General features: G+C 49.7%; 1 protein-coding gene across 3 annotated transcripts in view; it reads left to right on the top strand.

Moving 5' to 3' along the window:
- Positions 1–457: 457 nt before the first annotated feature.
- Brd1 (bromodomain containing 1) overlaps positions 458–21,215 on the top strand; it is a 48,436-nt gene continuing 27,678 nt past the window's right edge. For 2 of the 3 annotated variants that reach the window (XR_007973872.1, XM_052160270.1), the window contains exons 1-4: positions 458–761; positions 3,935–5,315; positions 16,205–16,361; positions 20,996–21,127. Coding sequence is in view for 2 of the 3 variants with exons in the window: in XM_052160270.1 (XP_052016230.1) it covers positions 3,949–5,315; positions 16,205–16,361; positions 20,996–21,127 (1,656 nt within the window). In the remaining variant the exon portion in view is untranslated. The remainder of the gene's footprint in view (positions 762–3,934; positions 5,316–16,204; positions 16,362–20,995; positions 21,128–21,215) is intronic. The other variant, XM_052160271.1, reaches the window with a different exon arrangement.

Here is a 21,215-nt window from a genome sequence, read left to right as displayed (position 1 = left end):
TCTAACTCATCCTTCGTGTTAACCACCCTGGTCACCCGACACTATCTGAACCCCACTTATCCCCCTTAGGATGCAGCTCTTGATTTTCTCAAGAACCACAAGTAACTCCACCTGGCTCTTCAGGGTCAGGATTCTTGCTCTACTCAGTGCCACTGACCCCATAGTAAACATCATCTGGATACCCTGCTCTTATAGTAGTCCTTCACTCCTCTGGAGCCCTAGCCTGTCTCCCCCAGAACTCTCCTCCTAGTCACCCCACTCTTGCAGCACTCCTTTCCCCCCGCCCCGCTCCGGATCCCCACCCTAACTCCCCTAGAGCCACCCTTCCTGGTCACCCCACTCTCTCCTTCGCGTCCCGCCCCGCCCCGCCCCCTTATCCCGGCTTGGCGCGGCGCGCGTCATGGCGGCGGCGGGCGGGGCGCGTCTCGCACGCAGCGCGCCGGGCGGAGCGCTCGCCGCATTGTTTGCTTCGCTGGGGAGCGAGCAGCGCCTCGGCAGGCGTCCGAGCAGCTCCGCGTCCGCGTCCTCCGCCCGGCCGGGCCCCGAGCCGGCCTCAGCCGGCCGTGCCGGCGCCGCCGACCCCGCCCGAGCCGCGGCGCCCTGCGGGCCCGGAGCCGCTGGCCGAGCGCGCCCCGGAGCCCGGCGGGGCACGGCTGCGCGGCCGTTGGCGGAGGAGCCGCGGCGCCATTAGCGCCGCCTCGGCCGCGCCGGCCCCCGCGCCCGCCCGCCCGCCGGGCTCCCGCGGCCGCGGCGCCCCGAAGGTGAGTGTCTGACGGTCGCCGTTCGCCTCCCGCCTCGCCGGCCGGGGCGGAGGTGCAGGCGCCATGTTTGGAGGCGGCAGCGGCGGCTCCGCATTGTCCGCGGGCGGGGAGGCCGGAGAGTCGGGGCGGCGAGGCCCGGAGGCCGTGAGGCCTGGCGGGCGCGGGAGCTGGAGGAACTGAGAAGGCCGGGCGGACGTGTGCCGCCTTGATCCGGCGCGGCCGGGGACGCCGAGATTGGTGCCGCCGGCTAGCCCAAGAGGCCAGGTCCGGGAGGCGAGATCGCTGAGGCGGAGGCCGCAGCCGGGTGGGGGCGGAGAGGGACACGGAGGCCGCGGCAGGGTCGGGGAGACAGAGGAGTAGAAGGAGGCCGTCGCGGCGCGGGAGGCGCGGCCAAGAGAATGGAGCGGGCGGCAGGGCTCAGGAGGCGGGGAAGCCGCGGGGCCGGGCGGGCTCTGGGCGGCCCGGCTGTCTGTGCGGCTGGGACAACTGCGGGGCCCGGCGTCGGACAGCGGAGGAGGCGGAAGGCCTGGGGTCTCGTGGCGTCTGCCCACGTCCTCGCCCGTAGCCTTGGCGGTGCGGAGCGGGTCGCATTATGTAACAGATAGGTCCGATCTATTTTGCCAAGACAGGAAACTCCCTTGAAGAGGGACGGTCTCGGAAGATTTCCTAAGGCGAGCGGGGCCTGGGATCTCCGGAGCAAGCCCACAGCTCCGCCAAACTCGGTGGATGTGTGCAGGAAACGCCGAGAAACGAAAGCGCGTGCGCGGCTTTCTTGGACCTTTAGGAGAGAAGCAACTTTGCTGTGCTTAATTTGCAGAAAACACTGCACCTCCTCGAGCACTGCAGTTGTGACACACTTACACACACCTAGGAAACCGCCCCCCTTAGTGGAGGACATTCACTTCACCCAGCTGCGACTGTATTTAATAGAGTATCTGTTATCTGGTAACACATAGTTACAGAATTTCGGGATTACTTAGTTACTGTTTTATCACTTGTTGGGTCTAGCCCTGTCCTGAGTCTGTGTGTACTCCCCGGACGGTCACCTTAGAGTAAGGTGTGTCTCTTTCCGGTGTGCTTTTACAGTGAGGGGTAGAAACTTGAAGAGTTTAAATGGCTTGTCTACAAACCAGGCAGGAAATGAACTGAACTGATTTGGAGCATGGAGTCTTTCCCTCTTTTTGCCAGCGAAGCTTTTTAGGATGCGTTTGTTTAGCACAGTTATTTCTGGAGAAGCATGCTTACTGCCTTTGCGATCCCTCCATGGGAGTGCTTGTTGCTGCATAGAGCCAGAGGGTCAAAGTGCTGGGTATGTGAAAATGAGGAAGCAGATGAGATTCTTGGTCACTGTGCTGGGCAGTGCTGCCAGTGCCCTCTTTCCCTTGGTCACAATTACATTTTCAAATTACAGCGTAGCTGTGGCCATTAAGTATTAGGTTCAGTTCTTGTAGAAAAGTGGTTTTAAAGACCTTCAGTGCTTACTAGAAGAATGTGGGATTTGACAGTCTGGTTACAGTACTTTACTGTAGAGGGGAAAATTACATGTTTGTCTTTAATCGGGGAGCTGTTGCTTCTACCTGCCTCATTAGTGAATTGGGAAGCATCCGGGGTGCAGTGTGATTCTCTTTCTGTGCAGAATATGGTGCTGAGCCCTGGATTTGCACCTGTCTCACCTCAGGGATGCTGCTAGAGTCCTAGGGCTGGCCAGGGTTGCTTTGACAGTTCCCTGAGAATCCACTGTTGAGGAGGCACCAGGAAGTGCCTCAGTTGCAGGTGCACTGGGGTCTGGCTGAGTGCAGTGTCTTCATGTTCTTGTTTGTAGAGAGATGGTGTCAATAGAATGTGGGTGCTGCATCCTGTGAGGTCTGTCGTTAAAAATGCATTGCAGAGATTTACTTGTGTGAAGTCTGCTCTTTGGCGGGCTTTTCCCAAAGCCTAGTAAGATGACTATTGAGTTGTGAGTTCAGGCTTCCTCGAGAACCCTGCCTCTGGGCTAGCCTGACATTTCAACTTCATTTATTTGGGAGTCAGTCTTACTCTTCTTCTTGTCAGTAGAGTGGGCTTGTTCAGCCGGAGGTGGTCCTGGTCCTGCATACTCATCGTGCTTGACTAGTGGTCCAGAGTGCGCATGTCTGCTCATAAGGTCCACAGACACCAAGTCATATCAGGGAAAACTAAAAAGTCGAGGAGTCCACTACAAGGAGTGGGAATATATAGGCTGTTAGCTCTCTCTGGTTTTTGTCCATTCTGGAAATGAGCAAATCTCTGCATTGAAGTGTTCAGGCATGTGAACCAGAGATGGGGGAAGGTGTGCTCCGCAGGCTGTGGTTTGAGGGGACCCATCTTTTCTTTGGAGCAAGAGCTGAGCTTTTTCAAGTGTATCAGGCAGAGAGCAGAGATGCCACTTGATATCTTCTTGCCCACTGCTAGGTTTACTGGAAGAGTATGTGGCTGAGCATGTAGCCGGGTCCTGGCCTGAGAGGAACCAAGGGAAAGGCTGATGCCTGCTGCCTAGGCGGGTTGCAGGGTGCTCACGGCCGAGGCAGCCTGAAAGCTACGTCGGACTCTTGGCAAAGATACCCCATAGACCTTCTCAGCATTCCCTTAAGTCCTGTGTAGGATGTGTTTGTGGAAAGAATGGACTACTTTATGCTGTTGAGTTGTGGAAGCTTCTGGTCCCAGCAGGAAAGTTCACAGGAGCACTCTGCTGGGCAGTAGTGAGAAAGAAAGGAGACCTAAGGATTGCTAAGAGTAGGTGGCCACAGCCTGGTAGGTGGCTGCTTTGTGGCCACAGGTCCTAGTCTCTGTGTTGTGAAGTCTGTCAGAAAAACAGTCCATACTTGTGGGCCAGAGGCCTCTTGACTCTGCAGACTGTTACTCTTGGTTTGGTCTAAAGAGGTGACTTGTGGGTAGAATGCACCTGTGCCCTAGCTATTCAGCAGGAACCCTGAGGGCCGCAGCTTCCCGCTGTCTCCTCGCCTATCAGTACCTTTACCTGGGTGTGGTGAGGGAGAGGCCTGCTGAAATGTGAGACATTGTTTGGAAGTCTTCAGAGTCTTTAGAGTCTGAGCTTTGTGGGGTGGCTTGTTAGTGCTACCCAAGCATAGTTTGTGGTTTTCTGAAGCCTTCTGTCATCCCCCATGGAGTTAACTTTTCCTTTGACTTTATTTTAGGTAATCATTGCCAAATGAGGAGGAAAGGACGATGCCATCGAGGTTCTGCAGCAAGGCATCCTTCTTCCCCAGGCAGTATTAAACACTCCCCAACTCGAGAAACTCTGACGTACGCACAAGCTCAAAGGATGGTGGAGATAGAGATCGAAGGGCGCTTGCATCGGATCAGTATTTTCGATCCCTTGGAGATCATACTAGAAGATGACCTCACTGCTCAAGAAATGAGCGAATGCAACAGTAATAAGGAGAACAGTGAGAGGCCGCCTGTTTGCTTAAGAACTAAGCGTCACAAAAACAACAGAGTCAAAAAGAAAAATGAAGTCCTGCCCAGCACCCATGGCACACCGGCTTCAGCCAGCGCCCTTCCCGAGCCCAAGGTGCGGATTGTGGAGTATAGTCCTCCCTCTGCGCCCAGGAGGCCCCCTGTGTACTACAAGTTCATCGAGAAGTCGGCCGAGGAGCTGGACAACGAGGTAGAGTACGACATGGACGAGGAAGATTATGCCTGGCTGGAGCTCATCAATGAGAAGCGGAAGGGTGACTGTGTCTCTGCTGTGTCACAGAATATGTTTGAGTTCCTGATGGATCGCTTCGAGAAGGAGTCCTACTGTGAGAACCAGAAGCAGGGCGAGCAGCAGTCCCTGATAGACGAGGATGCTGTTTGCTGCATCTGTATGGATGGGGAGTGCCAGAACAGCAATGTCATACTCTTTTGTGACATGTGCAACCTGGCCGTGCACCAGGAGTGCTATGGGGTGCCCTACATCCCCGAGGGTCAGTGGCTTTGCCGCCACTGCTTGCAGTCTCGGGCCCGCCCTGCGGATTGCGTGCTGTGCCCTAATAAGGGTGGTGCCTTCAAAAAGACAGACGATGACCGCTGGGGCCACGTGGTATGTGCCCTGTGGATCCCAGAGGTTGGCTTTGCCAACACGGTGTTCATTGAGCCCATCGATGGTGTGAGGAACATACCTCCCGCACGGTGGAGACTGACGTGCTACCTCTGTAAGCAGAAAGGCGTGGGCGCCTGCATTCAGTGCCACAAAGCAAACTGCTACACAGCATTCCATGTGACCTGTGCCCAGAAGGCTGGCCTGTACATGAAGATGGAGCCTGTGAAGGAGCTGACTGGGGGTGGCACCACGTTCTCAGTCAGAAAGACTGCTTACTGTGATGTCCACACACCTCCAGGCTGTACCCGGAGGCCTCTGAACATTTATGGAGATGTTGAAATGAAAAATGGTGTGTGTCGAAAAGAAAGCTCAGTCAAAACGGTCAGGTCTACATCCAAGGTCAGGAAAAAAGCAAAAAAGGCTAAGAAAACCCTGGCTGAGCCCTGCACAGTCCTGCCGACTGTGTGTGCGCCATATATTCCCCCTCAGAGGTAAGTGCATCTGCGCTTTGGCTCAGATGGGCCTGGAGGGAAGGACTTGATGGAGGACACAGGTCGGGCCTGCAGGAGGCCTGCCACATCTTTGTCCCACCTCCTGAGTCTGTGTCCTAAGCTGTAGCCATTCGTTCACTACTGTCCAGTGGGGCGTAAGCGTAAGAGAAGTTACAGATTGGGATAATTTACAGTTCTGTCACCCGTTGGCCTTGAATGTAAGGTAGGTCCTCTCATGAGAGCCACAGCCCCACTAGCACCCATTCAGTCCTGGGTTTCTGGACTCCATAGAATCCTAAGTTTTGTGTCTATCTACAGTGCTGTTAAACACCCTTATTACCAGATTCTAGGACGTTGTAGAAAAGCATTTGTCTGGGAAAGTAAACCACCATCCTCAGTAAGGTGACCATTGAGGTGAGGCTGGAAGGAGAGCTACTGTCAGCAGGCAGATGGCTGTCTGTCTTCTGCTCATCTTGAACTCAGGGACCTCTGCCTGTCTCCCAAATGCTCCGACCATACTTCTTTTGCTGCCTATGCCTTCTAGAGTGCATCTGCTGCTTGACCTGCAGAAGGGCTGTTGTGCTAAGGCCCTCGTTGTGTATGTGTTCCTGGTGCGAGCGAGGACTTATTCTCTGTGTACAGTAGGGCCTGCCTCAGCCTCTTCAGTCTGCACTGGGCCGCCCTCTCTGAACTTACTCCCTGGCATGCTGTTTTTATTCATTATTTCAAAATGTGGTCCTTTTCATGTCATAGCCTATGGATGCCACGTGAACCCACTCTTTTTGCATCCATTTGAACCCTTTCTTGAGCCTTTTTTATTTAAAGATTTTATTTTATTTATATGAGTACACTGTAGCTGTCTTCAGACACACTACAAGAGGGCATCAGACCTCATTATAGATGGTTGTGAGCCACCGTGTTGTTGCTGGCATTTGAACTCAGGACCTCTGGAAGAGCAGTCAGTTCTCTTAACTGCTGAGCCATCTCTCCAGCCCCCGTTTTTTGAGCCTTAAGGAAATGATTTTCTGTGAAGGGGGTGTGGGCTTGTAGTCTGGTCAGGTTTGTAAAGTCCCAAGATTATGCAGTTCATGTAAAGCAGACAGCTTCCCTAAAGCTAAAGCAACTTCCATGGGTATTGTCGCAAACAGGGACTGCTCTGGAAAACCACTCACGCTTCAGCAAACAGGTGCACAGTAGATTTCAGAGGGTTTTTTTGGTGGTGGAGGCAGGTGTTGAGATCAGGTCTCTTTGTATCCTTGGCTGTTCTAGAATGCTTATAGATAGACCAGGCTGGCCTGGAACTCCCACCCTCCTGCCTCCTGAGTGTGCTAGTATTTAAAGACATGATTTTGGTTTTGTTTTGTTTTGTTTTGTTTTGTTTTTTTGTTTTTGCTTTTTGTTTTTGTTTGTTTTTTGTTTTTCAAAGAAGCTGTCTTTAACATAGTGAACACTATGTTTTTGTGTTACTTTCTTATGAATGTCTGGTTTGAAGAACTTAATCATTCTTTCTAGTATGTCGTGATTGTACTATGGAGTTGGGCATTGCTGTGCAACAGTGGCTTACTGGCTGAGCTCAGAGCACAGACTGAGAAGAGCTAGCAACTGCCTTAGTATTAGAGTTTAAAGTGGGTAAATGCTGTTTGTGTTTATAGACCTACTTCTTAGAGTCAGTGACTCAAAAACAGATATCACAACCCCTTGTTCAGAGAAGAGTCCTGTTAAACCAGCATGCCCCTAAAATTTTCAGCCTGACTAAAAGATGGCATCTCTGGGATTTCTATGCCTATAGAGGTAGAAAGGATAGGGTTATATGAAGAGCTTCTGCTCGTGAGAGTTTAGTTTTACCAAAACTGAAGTGAAACAGCCGTCTATTGCTTTCTCTGGCAGTGCCAAATCTTCTGTGTTGAGGTGATGGGTGCAATCCTGCACCCTGTCCTGTGGTTCCTGATGTTCAGGTTTTGGAACAAGAAAGCTGCCAGATGGGCGGGACTGTTGGAGGAGGAGCTGCAGTGAGAACAAAGACTCTCTGGGCTTCCAAGCCATCTAGGAAAGAACTTGAAGCTTTAAAAACTCTCCCAGGGTCTGTTGTAGAATTCGGCAGATAAGAGGTGCACAGTGGCCCGTGTTTTCTTCCCCCTGAGACAAGGTCTTGTCCCCAGGCCAAGACTACCTGGGTAGTCTTGCTTCAGCCTGTCCAGTGCTCACTGCCTTGTCCTGGCTTGCCTTACTTGGTTTTGTCCCGTTCTGTTTTGTTTTGTGACAGGATCTCACTCTATAGCCCATGCAGGTTTCAAACTCCCAGCCTCGGCCTCTTGAGTGATGGCATTGCAGGTGGAAGCCACCTTGCATACCTAGCTGCTGCTGCTGCTGCTCCTTCAGGATTGAGCCCTTTTGTACTTGTAAGGGGTTGCCTGTATGTATAGATAGATGTGCACCATGTGTATGACTGGTTCTCTCCAGTCAGGACTTTGGTTCTCCTACAACTAGAGTTATGGATTTTTGTGAGTCACCAGTGAGGGGGAATTGAATCTGGTTGGACAGGTCCGGGGCACCAGCTGTAACCAGTATACTGAGTGCAGGCAGTGCTGGCCCACCTGCCTTACACCTTTAATCCCAGCCATTGGGAAGCAGAGGCAGGAGGATTTCTGTTCTGAGTAAAGTTCAGGGCCATCCTGGCCTCTGTGGTGAACTCCAGGAGCTATATAAAGAGACTGTCTCCAAAAGAAAAAAGACAAGTTTAAATTTGGGGACGGTTGAAGAAGGAAGGTCTAAAGACAATTTTTGTGGTTATTTTGTTTTTTTGCAGCAGGGTTTTCCTGTATGATCCTGGCTGTCCTAGAACTCACTCAGGAGACCAGTCTGGCCTTGAACTTGATATCTACCTGTTGCCCCCCAAAGGTGTGCACCACTAATACCCTGCCTATTTTTTTTTTTGTCTAAGAAAAACATTTTGATGTGTTTTTCTATGCTCTTCTACGGAATTTGCTGTTACCCTGCTCATCCACCTCATTCTACCTAACGGAGGAGGAAAGAGAAGGATCAGGTGAAGGGTAAGCTTCGGACTTCCCTCCCCGGAGTATCAAGCCTGGTAACTTTCCTGCTCTGCCCATATGGAGCCGTCGTATTTTTTATCCCCAGAACAGTGGCTGCTGGTTAGTGCATAGCCGTGTCTGCCCAGATCTGGACTTGACTCAGAGAGCCTCTATTAGGTAGATGAGGTCTTGCTTGTGCACATAGTATTCTGGCTTGGGTTTTGTACCCACCCCTCCTCCATGCTTCTGGTCGGTAACTGGATAGCCAGTTTTGGTTTGACTTGCCAGCTTTTTTTCTCTCTTTTTTTGTTAATGGCACAGCTGTTGTTTGTTTGTTTGTTTATTTATTTTGAGTTTTAGAGAAAGGTTTTTTTCTCTGTGTGGTCCTGACTCTACTAAAACTTGTTGTGTAGATCCTGCTGGCCTCCAACTCAAAGATCTGTCTTTCCCTCCCAAGTGTTGGGATTAAAGGTGTACCAACACAAATGACTTTACTTCCTCCTCCCTCCCCCTTCTCCCCAAGTCTGGCTGTCTGTCTGTCTGTCTGTCTAAATTTTTGAGACCGGATCTCACTTTGAAACCTTGGCTGATCTGGAACTTGCAATGTAGACTAGGCTATCCTCAGACTCTGCCCACGTGCCTCTGCTCTGGGATTAAAGGTGTGTCAGCAGCATGCCTGGCTTAGTTACCAGTTTTGAAAAATGGTACATGCAAAAATATTACTTCTAGTTTGAATTTTGCTGTTTCTAGGCTAGTACATATCACACTCGCTGGGATCTGGACATTGCACTGCTGTGAGCCACAGCTTCAGTGAGCTGCACAAAGAGGATGGCTGAGCACTTGGTAGGGAGCTGTGCTGTTGGGTAGCACAGCTGTAAGAAATGAACCTTTGACTTCTTGTGTGATGTGATCAGCATGTAGCCTCTGCCTGTCAAAGAGCATCCGTATTCGGTAAACATATCCATCTGCCACAGTTGGCTGTATCCCTTCCGGGCGGAAGCCCTGCCCTGCATGTCCTGGGAGCAGTGATGGAGGGCTCACCGCTGTGCCAGGGCCTTGGAAAGCAGGCAGGTGCATCTGCAGTAGTGATGCTGGGGAGAAGCATTTACACAACCAAGTGAAAGGACAAAAGGACACGCTGGTGTGGACGGCAGAGCCCACCTGGCAAGTGGAAAGCGAGGACCTCAGTCTGGGGGACAGACAGGTCTGCCCCGCCTACTCATTGCAGCAGCGTGCCCTTAGAAAGCTGGGTCAGCTATGGAGCTGACATCACTGTATTCTTACCCTTCCCACCGGCTCGATACCTTCCCCCCATGGGCCTGGGTCTGTTGTCCCTGGGCACTCAGCAGAGAGGGCATCTCCAGTCTGGCTGATTTCCTCCTATCCTCCCTTCTTATCCTAGTTACTTTGGCATAGGCAGAAGTAGATCCTTTGACATTCATTGCTAGGGGCAGGCTGTTCCTCTGGCCTTACGACTGCTGCTGTGAGTCAGTCACTTGAAGCTAACAGTTTGACAGACTTGGTGCCTGCGCTGCCCAGAGTTCCTTCCTGTGGGATCCTGAGGTCAGCCAGACTCTCAAGTGTGGCTGTTCTAATTTTTTTAGTGATAAATTTTCAAAATGTAAAAATAAAGGGAACAAAGACCACATTAGGAAAAAGGACGGCATTAGATCACCCAGTTACTTGTTGCTAGTAAACCATTATACATAAATGTGGGAGAGGCCTTACATGGCTGTGTGCCCTCGGGCATAGGTTCTAAGTTATCCTTTGCAGTGGGGAAGGACACCTGCGTGTGTCCTGTCCTGTATGTGCTCACCTTCTAGAGGTAATCTTGATGCCTGGTTGATTGTTGCTCCATACCCTGTGTCTCTAGCTTCATGCCCCTAACCCAGCCCACTTTCCACACGACCCTGTGAGTCAAAGAAAGACCATTTGGATACCTGCTTTGTTCTGAAGTGCCAGAGCATTGGGCCAGATGGAAGGTAAGGGGCAGGAGGGCCTGGAGGTAGGCAGACCAGTCATTGGCAGGACCCAGGGCTGGGGTGTCATCTCTACTGACACCATTTCAGCTGCTGCTCTAACTGCTCTTCAGCTTCCTGGGTTTGGATGGTTTCTCTGCTTGTTTGGTGTTTCCTTCAGGCTGACTCAACTTAATGGCTGAATATGGAGTGAGTCTTCCTCCTGTGGTTATCTGAGTGAGAGCGTGGTTCTCAACTGACCTTTTAATATACTTCCTCATACTCTGGGACCCTCAACCATAAATTACTTTTGTTACGAATCATAACGTAAATATTTTTGGAGGTAGAGGTTTGCCAAAGAGGCCACGACCTATACAGTACTGCTCGTCTTTTTTGTTTGAGGCAGGTCTGTGTTGACCAGGCTGACCTAGAACTCAGAGATCTACCTGCCTCTGCTTCCCAGCTGTTGGGATTAGAGGAATGTGCCACCATGCCCCAGAGTTTCTGAGGTGTTGTTTCCTGGCATCTAGTTTGACATCTTTGTCGAGACTTGAAAACAAGTGCAGGCTGGTGGTTGTTTGTGCTTGGCCATTCTTTCCTGTGATGATTAGAATAAGTGTTCATCCTCAGGTCCTCGTGTCTTCCTTGTCTGTGGGCTTTTGTCCTCCTTTCTTTGTGCTGGTTTGTCAGTTACCTGAGGAGGCTGGGAAGTTACCCACCACATAGGACATGGACATTGTGAGGAGAGGAGCCGAGCCGTTCATGGGAGGTGAATAGTCAGCCATATGATAGCATTTATAATACAGTTGGCTTCTGCCACAGCTGGCCTGTCACCTCTGAGATCTGGCCCCTGCTCATTTTCTGTGGCAAGCATCTTATAGGCAGCCATTGAAGATGCCAACTTGCCAGCTCTCTTGGTGATTGTTGTGTGTTTTTTGGCAATCGCAGGTTTCACGTGGCTATCTATTGACCAGAGAGTGGGGTGTGGTCTACGGCTACAGGTAAATTGTAGACTGAGTCCTTGGAGGCAAAAAACCTAGGCTTTAAAATGCTTGGGTTTTGTTTTTGTTTTCCCATGACAATGATTCGTTGATACTGTAAGATTAGAGACTCTTTCTAGCCAGATCATGGAGCTGTCCTGAACATGAATGGGGTTCATTATAGAGATGTAGGATGTGTAGGAAATGATGCATTAAGAAAGGAGGCTGGTGTCTACAATTACACTCTCTAGAAGTGACTGTGTGGAACATCTTGAGAGACTGCGGATCTGTGCACATGTATGGGTGGAAGTTATGTCCTTTTCCTACTTTACATGATTTTTGCCTCAGAAACACTAAGGAAAAAACAGACTGACATAACCTGAATTATCAAGTATGGCAGAGAACACAGTTCCCTTTGGAGGGCTGCAGTCCCTGGATCCATTCTCACTCTTAGAGTAGCATTCATGGGACTCTGGGATTGGTGTGCACCAGTCATCCTTGTGATGGGCAAGGCCCATCTTCTCATTCCTAGTGATAGCTGTGGTTGACGGAGGGAAAAGGTAGCTTTAAGAGGTACAGCAAACCCATTTGCTCAGCAACTAAACTCCAAAAGTTGCTGTGACTGGTTAGTCCTCCCTTGCCTTGTCCCAGCCCTGTGACTCTGTCCATGACTCTGGAGTGTCCTTCTCAGCCTGTAATGGCTTCTCGGCCTTTTGGGTAAGATCAAGTGTAGACCTGTAGAATGATGCTTACTGATTAGGAGAGTGTTGGTCCGTCCTTTTCTGTGTAGTGTCCCCAGAGGTCCGAGGGTGTTCCATGATTCCTGCAGGAGCCTTTGGGGTCCTGGAATTGTTTGTTGAGGATGGCGTGTGGAGTCTAAGTGCTTGTTCCCCTGTACTGCAGTTGTTGCTGCTGTGTAGACCTTACTGCTGGCTCCCAGCTCCACAGGTACTGACCTCATGTGTTCTTGGTCTGGCTCCACAGTATTACTGAGCGGAGAGGTAGCTCATGACACTAGGGGCATTTTACCGACTGTCCCTGGACTGCATGGTTGTCCCCATGACATCAGTGTTCTATGGGAATACTGGTAGGGACTACCTTGTCACTCAAGGAGGGTTTTTTGGGTTTTTTTGTTGAGATAGTGTCTCTTCATCGGTCTGGCTGTCTGGAAACCAATATATAAACCAGACTGCCTTGCCTCTGCCTCCCTAGAACGGGGACTAAGGTTCGCACCGCCACACCGAGCTGATAATGAGAGGGTTACCTGGTGAGGGCCCCCTCCCGCCCCGTCTCAACAATAGCCACAACTCCACCCACCACCACCACATAAAATTAGCCTTTTGTGACTTTGCCAGAATACAGGACTTTTGTTTTTATGTTGGCTTATTATAAATTTTAGGTTATCAGTCGCACAGTGGTGGCTCAGCACCTGTAATCCCAGCACTCTGGGAGGCAGAGGCAGGCGTATTTCTGGGTTCGAGGCCAGCCTGGTCTACAGAGTGAATTCCAGGACAGCCAGGGCTATACAGAGAAACCCTGTCTCGAAAAAACCAAATTTAAAAAAAAAAATTAGGTTATTTTTGTAGACAGTATCTGTGAAAATGGCAGTTTAATTGGGCTTTTCTGATTTTTCACCTTTTTACTGAAACTTAGATGAGGCCTACCTAGTGAGCTGCCCAGAAGGGGATTGACTCTGATGCTATATGGTATACTGTGCTGTATGTAGGAATTTTTTTTTTTTTTTAAAGCAGTCTTCCTGTGTAGCTCCCCAGCTGGCCTGGAACTTAGATGTAGACCAGGCTGGCTTCTAACCCACAGAGATCCATCTGCCTCTGCATCTTGGGTGCAGGGGAGAATTGTTAATAATTAATATTTAATTCATAACAGTCACTATTTTTTGTTGTTGTTGTTTTGTTTTTTGGATTTGGTTTTTTCGAGACAGGGTTTCTCTGTATAGCCCTGGCTGTCCTGGAACTCACTCTGTAGACCAGGCTGGCCTCGAACTCAGAAATCTGCCTGCCTCTGCCTCTTAGAGTGCTGGAATTACAGGCATGCACCACCACCGCCCGGCAAGTCACTAGTTTTTAAAAAGCCCTAGTTATTATTTCCAGGGGTGGACGTTAGCTTTAGGCTGAGATGGAGTCAGCCCTATTTTTCTTGCTGTTCTTGACTTTTTAAGACAGTGTCTCTGCAGCTTAGGTGACCTCAGCTTCACCATCCTTCTGCCTCAGACTCTTGGAGGGCTGGGTGACAGGTATGTGCGGCCATGCCCAGCTTTCTTCCTGGTTTGTTCTTACTGTCTGAGGTGCTAGAAATGTCCAAGTAGACTGTATAAAAGTGGCTTTGTTGTGGCAGTATTTGTGCAAAGTTACAAGTTGGCGGTAAGCAGTGACTTCCACTTTAGACCTAGGGTTTTTCTAGTTAAAAGTGGGCACAGCCTAGGCCACCAAGGGGTAGGATAACCTGACAGGGTGAGTCACTTGGCACCCTTACTTTGTAATCATAATTTCACACTTCTCAGCAAAATGGTCCAGTTAATTCTTGTTTTTGTTTATTAGCTGTATTTAGGAAGGCTTGAGAAACTTTTGAGTGTATTCTTGCCAACATTTAAAATTTTTAATTAGACTATAATATCAAAAATTCACAAGACAGATGTGTGGTTAATAAGTTACAGTGGAGTAATTGTAAGGGTCTGTGTCAGATGAGCCCTTGCTCCTTGCAGCCCGTACCCGGCCCCTTCCCATCGCTAGGGGCTTGTGTAGGACTAGCTTCAAGGGCTTCTCCTGGTAGTCTTGGGTATTTGTGCCTTCTGACATGATACCCCTATCAGATTTTAATTACAATAACTAGACAGGGTTGGGCAGTTTATAAAGAATTTTTTTTAGCTCACAATGTGGGGAGCTGAGAGCATAAGATTGGGCATCACATCAGCTTATCCTGTAGCTGCATCACAAGGGGCAGTGGCACTGTGGCGGGAAGTCTGAGCACAGGGAGTGGCCAGCCTTTGGTCTTCCTGTGGGTACCTGTCACTCCAGGGATCTGGGACAGACCGTCCAGACTAGAGCAGCACCTCTATTGCCTTTTAGGGGTCTCAGGTCTGGCCGTGTTGGTTGCCTGGCAGTGGTATGCTTTGGCCTGTGGTTTCTCTGAGGTGGTGGTTGGCCTGAGCACCGAGGAGTGTGGGATAAACTGGTTGTCCATGCTGGCTTTCTCGGCTGGTCTGCTTCCGGGGACCCACAGGATTAGTGCCTCTTGTCCACCTTTCTCCACGGTGTGTGGTTGCTCAGTCAGCCTCTGCATATGGTGTTTGGATACATACCTGTAGAGGACGTGTTTAGATGCATTTTTATATAAGTCTTGTTTACAACTTGAAAGCTATTTACAATTTCCCAAGTTCTTGCGCTGAAGAAGGGGGCAAGCTAATATGAAATTGGAATCTTTATTAAAGCAGATTGCTAACCATTATTATTATTTTTTTTTGACTTTTAAATTGTTAAAAATCTTGTATCTGGCTGGGTGTGGTGGTGCACACTGTTAATCTCAGTACCTGGGAGGCAGAGGCAGAACTCTGAGCTCAGGACTAGCCTGCTCTATGCAGCTAGTTCCAAGACAGCCATGGCTCCATTATATAGAGAAACTGTCTTGAAAATACAAAAAAGAAAAATTTTGTATCTCTGTATTGCCTCCTTTGAACATTAACATTTGTTTGCATGTTGTCGGGATGTATATAGTTTACTGTATAGATGTTATACCTCAGTCAGAAGTGGTGAAAACATGACACAAGCGGTACCAGCATTGAAGCTGTGAAGTGGCCAGGCCTCCTGCTTCATGGATATAGTTTCCTGTGGGATTTTGGTCCATGCTCAGGTGTGTTGACTGCCTTCTGTTGCAGCCTGGTTTCCGGCTTGCATGAGTGTCTGTCGGTGGGTTTGCCATTGGAGACAATGCTTCCTGGTCTTGGTGTCTGACCTACCCACATTGAACATGCAGAGGCACACATGGCAGTGCGTCTCCTCGTGCAGCTCAGCCAGGAGGCCTGGCAGCATCTTCAAGGTGTGAAGCACCCTCAAGAGCAGGCCAGCCTTGGCAGAGCCGGCCTTCCACCTGGTGCTGGTGTTCTTGATTGGTCTATAAAGTTTAGATTTGCATTAATCTTTTTAAAAAAAGTGAACTTAGAAAATTTTAAAGCCTGTTCAGAAATTTTGATTGATGTGTGGTACAATGAAGGAACACATTCTTATGTAACTTTTTGTAGTTTCGTTCTTTTGAAATTGTGGGATTTGCTGGAGTTTGTCTTTCAGTGTCCTTGTGAGGCACAAGGAGCTCTTCTTCGGTGGCTGTGGTATGAAGCAGCACAGAAGCTCTCTTCTCTGGCCAGCATGCACAGGCCCGCGGGCCTTGAGCATCCCTTCTGCAGAGGCTTTGACAGCTTGCCACTGCTAGTCCCCAAAGGATGAAGTTTCTCGGAAGATGGTTGTCATTTACTAAGAGCAGACTATGTTCACAGCTTGAGCTCAGTGGGTGGGCTGCTCTGTTTGAGGAGTTTCTTCAAGCTTGAGTGTGACCAGGGCTGTGGTGCCACCCGTGAGAGCAGGCTGTGACCTCACAGCTCAGGGTCCAGCCAGCAGCATCTCAGCTGACCGTGATCAGTAGTGGTTGATGTGTGTGTAGTTAAGAGCAAAGGGTTTATAGTCTTGTTCTGCTGTGTTTCTTTTAGACATTTAACCAGATGACTGTTTTGAGGAGGATGAAATCTTTAGTTAGTTGAAAGTTATGAACGGTTTTCATAGTACCAGAGACAGGCTCAGGGAGAGAACTGCAGTGTTATTGAAGGTAACATTGTCCTGTCTAGTTTTCTAAATGCCAACACTTTTTAATATGCTTTTCAAAGCTAAACTCTCAGTTTTTCCATGTTTTAGATTAAATAGGATTGCGAATCAGGTGGCCATTCAGCGGAAGAAGCAGTTTGTGGAGCGAGCCCACAGCTACTGGTTACTCAAAAGGCTGTCTAGGAATGGTGCTCCCCTGTTGCGGCGCCTCCAGTCCAGCCTGCAGTCCCAGAGAAACACGCAGCAGGTATGTGTCTGTGCTCATATGCCTTTCAGTGTTCTGTGCCCCAAACACAGGCTGACCCCGACCCCTGGGCCTTGAACTCTACCAAGTTGCAGATGGTTCAGGTGGCCCCTGTATCCTCAAGGTTTGCTGTGACTTCAGGATTGAGTTGTGCTTTCTTCTTTACTCTGACAACTGTCTGCTCTGTGCCCAGTACTCTGTCAGTTCCAGGGAAAGAAGGGGATGCTCAGAAAACCTGGTTCAGCTTCAGCTGCATGCATAGTCAAGACAGAGAGGGAGGTCTGATGAGGTATATGCAGTTTTTCTACATATACACTACCCAAAAATACATGTCTGCTGGTCTCTACTGGTTCCAGTGGGAGGGGCTAATTACTTCATCTGTAAAATATCAACCAACTTTAGTGGAAGTTTAAGTCTGTAGAATCCTGTTGAATTGTGTGGCTGTCACAGGTGTGGCCGTCTTAGGCACGGTTGTGGAATGAGCTCAGGTTAGGTCTCTCATTCTGAATCTTGCCTGTCAGATGAGTAGTGGTACTGGAGCCCTGTTGTGTGGATTAGACACAGGTTGTGTCTGCAGCTTACCAAGTACTGCTCTTCTGGGATCTAACAACTTGCAGGCTTCTGGGTCTGATCTGAGTGGAAGGACAAGGGCAGTCCAGTGTCTTCCCAGTGTCAGCTCTTCTCTGTTGCCTTCTGTAAGCCAACGTTGTCTATTCATGGGGACACAAATCTCCTTGGAGGCTACTGGGGTGTCTTAGGGTTTCCATTGCTGAGAAGAGACACGGCGACCAAGACAGCGCTTATAAGGGGCAATATTTAATTGTGGTTGACTCACAGGGTCAGAGGTTATCATCGTGGCCGGAAGCATGACAGTGTCCTGGCAGACACAGTGCTGGAGAAGGAACCAAGAGTTCTATATCTTGATCCAAAGGCAGTTAGGAGAAGGCTACTTGTCATTCAGTCAGCTAAGAGTTGGGTCTCAAAGCCCACCTTTACAGTGACACACTTCCTCCAAAAAAGGACACACTTCCTAATAGTATCACTCCCTGGGCTGAGCATATTTAAGCCACCACATGGGGTATGTGAAGCAGCCCCATCTGAGGAGTGAAGTGCATAGAACAGTAGAGGCTGTTTGGGTTGTTGAGTGAATTGGCTATGTTTTTTATGTCACGTGTTGTGAGATGCTGCTGTTCTCTCTACTACCCTGAGCTCTTGGAGCACAGCCACACCACACATTCCCAGAATGGCTGCTTGTCCTGGGTATCAGGAGAAAAAGGTTTTAGAGCAAAAGGGTCTTAAGAGATATTGGTCATGAAGTGGGAAGTGTGTGGTACAACTGGGCACTGGTAGGAATCATGCTTTTGTCTTTGCTTATATGATGGTAGGAAGCAATCAGTGTTGGCAAGAGAGAAAAGTGGACGATCCAGACCACATGTATTGTCTGGAAGAATGGAATGCCATTAGTACAGCGATGGGTGTCTAGCTGCAGGCGTCCTCTCCTCTGCATGCAGAGGAGTGAGGACAAAGGGCGTGGGATGCCAAATGGCCCTGTGGGTAGCTTCCCTAGAGAGATGGAGCTGGGAGGAAGATAGGAAGGGTGATGAGGTAAGGCACCTTTGGTGGTCATATCATGTATTTCCAAAAAGCTGTCAAGTGCTGCATTTGTGTAGACTCTTCCTGTTAAAGGACAGGCCTGTGAGGAAGAACATTTGCTGCCCTTCCTACAGAGGACGTTGAGGCCATCAGAGAGAAGCACACCGAATTGTGAGGACGCAAGCCCTGTGCTGTTGTGGGCTGGATCATTCTAGAATTACCTAAAAGGGAAGTCGGAGGCTTCCCTTTGTCCTTGGCAGAGTGGTCTGCTCTGTTGTGCTGGTCCAGGGAGGACATGAAGATGAAGGCTGTGAGCTGTGCCCACGTTGTAGGAAGGCTTGATGTAATGGCCCCGAGCCTTGCCATTGCGCTAAGCATGCACTCCATCTCAGTCCTGGGGAGTTTTTAGACTAGAAATGTTGGATGTTGGAAGGTTGTCTCTGCCCGGCTTTGGGAGAAAGCTGTGAGCTTTCTCAACTATGACTGACCTTGTAGAGGATAAGGCTTGGGGATGGTGGGTCAGGATGAGCTGCTCTGAGAGGACATCACTGAGGTTGGTGGTGCTGTACCGGAGTCTTTCACTGTGGTGTTTAGAGAGGCTTCCCAGTGGTGTGTTCTGGTCTCTATAGGCCCTAGTCTGGTAGGAAGGCAGGCATGTTGTCTTGTACCATCTGCTGAAGTGGTGCTATGGTAGGAGGTGAGTTGGTGTGGCTCCCTAGATTTGGTCAAACAGTTTGCAATGTGCAAGTCCCCGTTCTGATTTTTATCTTTCCTCTAGCTCTGGGCCTCTACTTATACCCTTTTTGTTCATAGAATCCTGGAAATCTGGGATCTGACATGGCTGAGCCTAGCTGCCCTTAGGGGAAGTACATGGGAGCCATTGTGGCTGATCTGTTGTGTGCTTCCCAGTACACTGGCCTTGGCCTGACTGCTGACCTGGTCCTTGTCACAGCGTTGGGTCTCGCCATCCTTCTTTATCCCAGCATTTAGATCTCACCACATGTTAGGAGTGGAAACACTAAACAAATGAACGCGTGTTTCTTGTTGGGAGTGGGTGACCGATTCTGAGCTTCTCCTTCTCAGAAGTCTCTTCCTGGGAAAACTTCCAGCATTGATTTCCATGTAGCAAAGTCGATTGCTTCAGAGTAGTACTGGGAAAGCTGGTTTATAGATGGCTTGTGTAGATTTGTGTACAGGATCCTTTCTTCCTGAGCCTGTAGCATGTTGGAGTGCAGACAGTAGCTCAGTTACCCCATAGCCTTTTAAAGATTAAAACCAGTCCAGGAGCAAACCACTGAGTTGTGCTAAATACACATGCACAGGCCCATTGGCAATCTGGAGATTTCTTTTGCTTCATGGGAGTTTTATCCTGTGAATAACCAAAATGTCCTTTTGGTTACTCAGAAGTCTAAGTAACAGGTAGGAAGTTGTCTGGATGAGATGTTAGGGTATTTGGTTTATTTTTTCTTTGTTTATGTTGAGATAGGGTTGACCTGGAGCTTGCTGGCTTATGCTGTCTTGAACTCACAGAACTCAGTCTCTGCCTCCTAAGAATTGAAATTGAAGGTATACATGGCCACACCTGATGGTGTTTGGTTTCTGAACTCCCCTTTTCATGTATTCACTTACTTTGCCTATATGTGATGATACTGTCATCAACCCCAGCTAAATACGTAAGGCTTGTCAATAATATCAGGTACATGGTGCATTCCTATGGATGTTGAAGTGTGTGCATCAAGACAGATCATGCCATCCCCGTCCTGTGCTGTCATTTTCATACCATGAACAGTGGCTGTCCATACAGTTTGGTTGGTGACACTTTGCCCTGCCCGAGACCCTCCATCCTTGACCAGTGTGTTGGTAGCTTGGGTTGCAGTCTCTGCTGTGGTCAGTGGGCCACGAGAAGCAAAGCTGTCGGGAGACAAGGGTCGCGTGTCTATTCTGCAGCCAGACGGCAGCACTTTGCTTGTGGTTGGCAGATGTGGATATTTAGGTTACTGTCTAGCAGTAGTGCAGGAGGACAAACTTTTGGGTAGGTCATTTTCCATCCCTTTATCATAGGGACAGGCAGGACATATGGCTTGAGGTTGAGGTCATCCCATACCGTTTCCACAGAGTAGAGTGGGGGATCGCTTTGGATAATGACTATTGTGGTGTTGGATGAGGATGGTGTTGGATGGTGGTCTTGGACAGGCTCACTCTGGGGAGGCAGAAATGGGAAGTATGGGTTGGCAGGAAAGGAGATCTGAGTTGGGGGAGCAGAGCTCTGGGGAACTTGGTTGAATAAGATGCATGGAATACTGAGAGGATGTGGCATGTTGAATTTCTTGGAAAGTGGCTGGAAAACCTGGTCCTTTGTAGCTAGGGCCCTGCTCTTGTTTGGTGTTCCTTGGTTGCTGTTGAGGGATGTATGCTATCCCTGTGGTAGCAGCTCTTGTCCTGGTATGTCTGTGAGGTAGTAAGAGTACCTGTTTTAGCCTTGAGGGGCTTACTAGGCTGTCTTCTTATCCTGCTCAGAACTCTGAGCAGCAACTCAAGGCTCCACCTCCCTGTGGCCTGGCAGAGCCAGGCTGCTCTCCTGCTGCTCCTCTTGGCATCCCAGGGCTGCACTTCCATTTCGATGGCTAGGGTAGAGAAGGGCTGGCTCCAAGTTAGGAGACGTGCTATCTGGTACCTGCTCTGTCACCTGAGAAGGCACTGTGACTGGCAACGACAGTGCTCACGCTGGTCTCTATGGGGTTAGAAGTGAGCCTTGCACCTCAGCCGCGCCTGAGCTGCCATCAAGGCTGGCTTAGGTTTGTACCTCTTGTGTAGCTCCTTTCTTGTGTATTCTCTCCACTCCTGCCTCCTGGAGTCAAGCCAAGACCCTGCTGTGTCCACTAGACCTTCCTGTCCCCTTGTCACAGCACATTTATAGGGCCTGGGTATTTATAGAGACTAGGTCCCCGGTCCTGTTACCATTTTAGTCTCACCTGTGGCATTAGACCCCTGGCAAGAAGAACTTCTGGGTGTGACTGATGGAAAGTCTTGTTTAATTTTCTTAGAGAGAAAATGATGAAGAGATGAAAGCTGCCAAAGAGAAGCTCAAGTACTGGCAGCGGCTGCGGCATGACCTAGAGCGTGCACGCCTGCTGATCGAGCTGCTGCGCAAGCGTGAAAAACTCAAGCGTGAGCAGGTGAGCGAGGGAGGGAGGGAGGCCCGCCCTTGGGTTCTGCCACCCCCCAGGGCCTCTGGATGGACATCTTGCTGTCTTGGAGTGCTCT

The sequence above is a fragment of the Apodemus sylvaticus genome, chromosome 17 (assembly GCF_947179515.1).
Source record: "Apodemus sylvaticus chromosome 17, mApoSyl1.1, whole genome shotgun sequence".
Lineage (NCBI taxonomy): Eukaryota > Metazoa > Chordata > Mammalia > Rodentia > Muridae > Apodemus > Apodemus sylvaticus.
The sequence above is the reverse complement of the archived record's forward strand: the minus strand, read 5'-3'. Positions and strand labels throughout refer to the sequence as shown.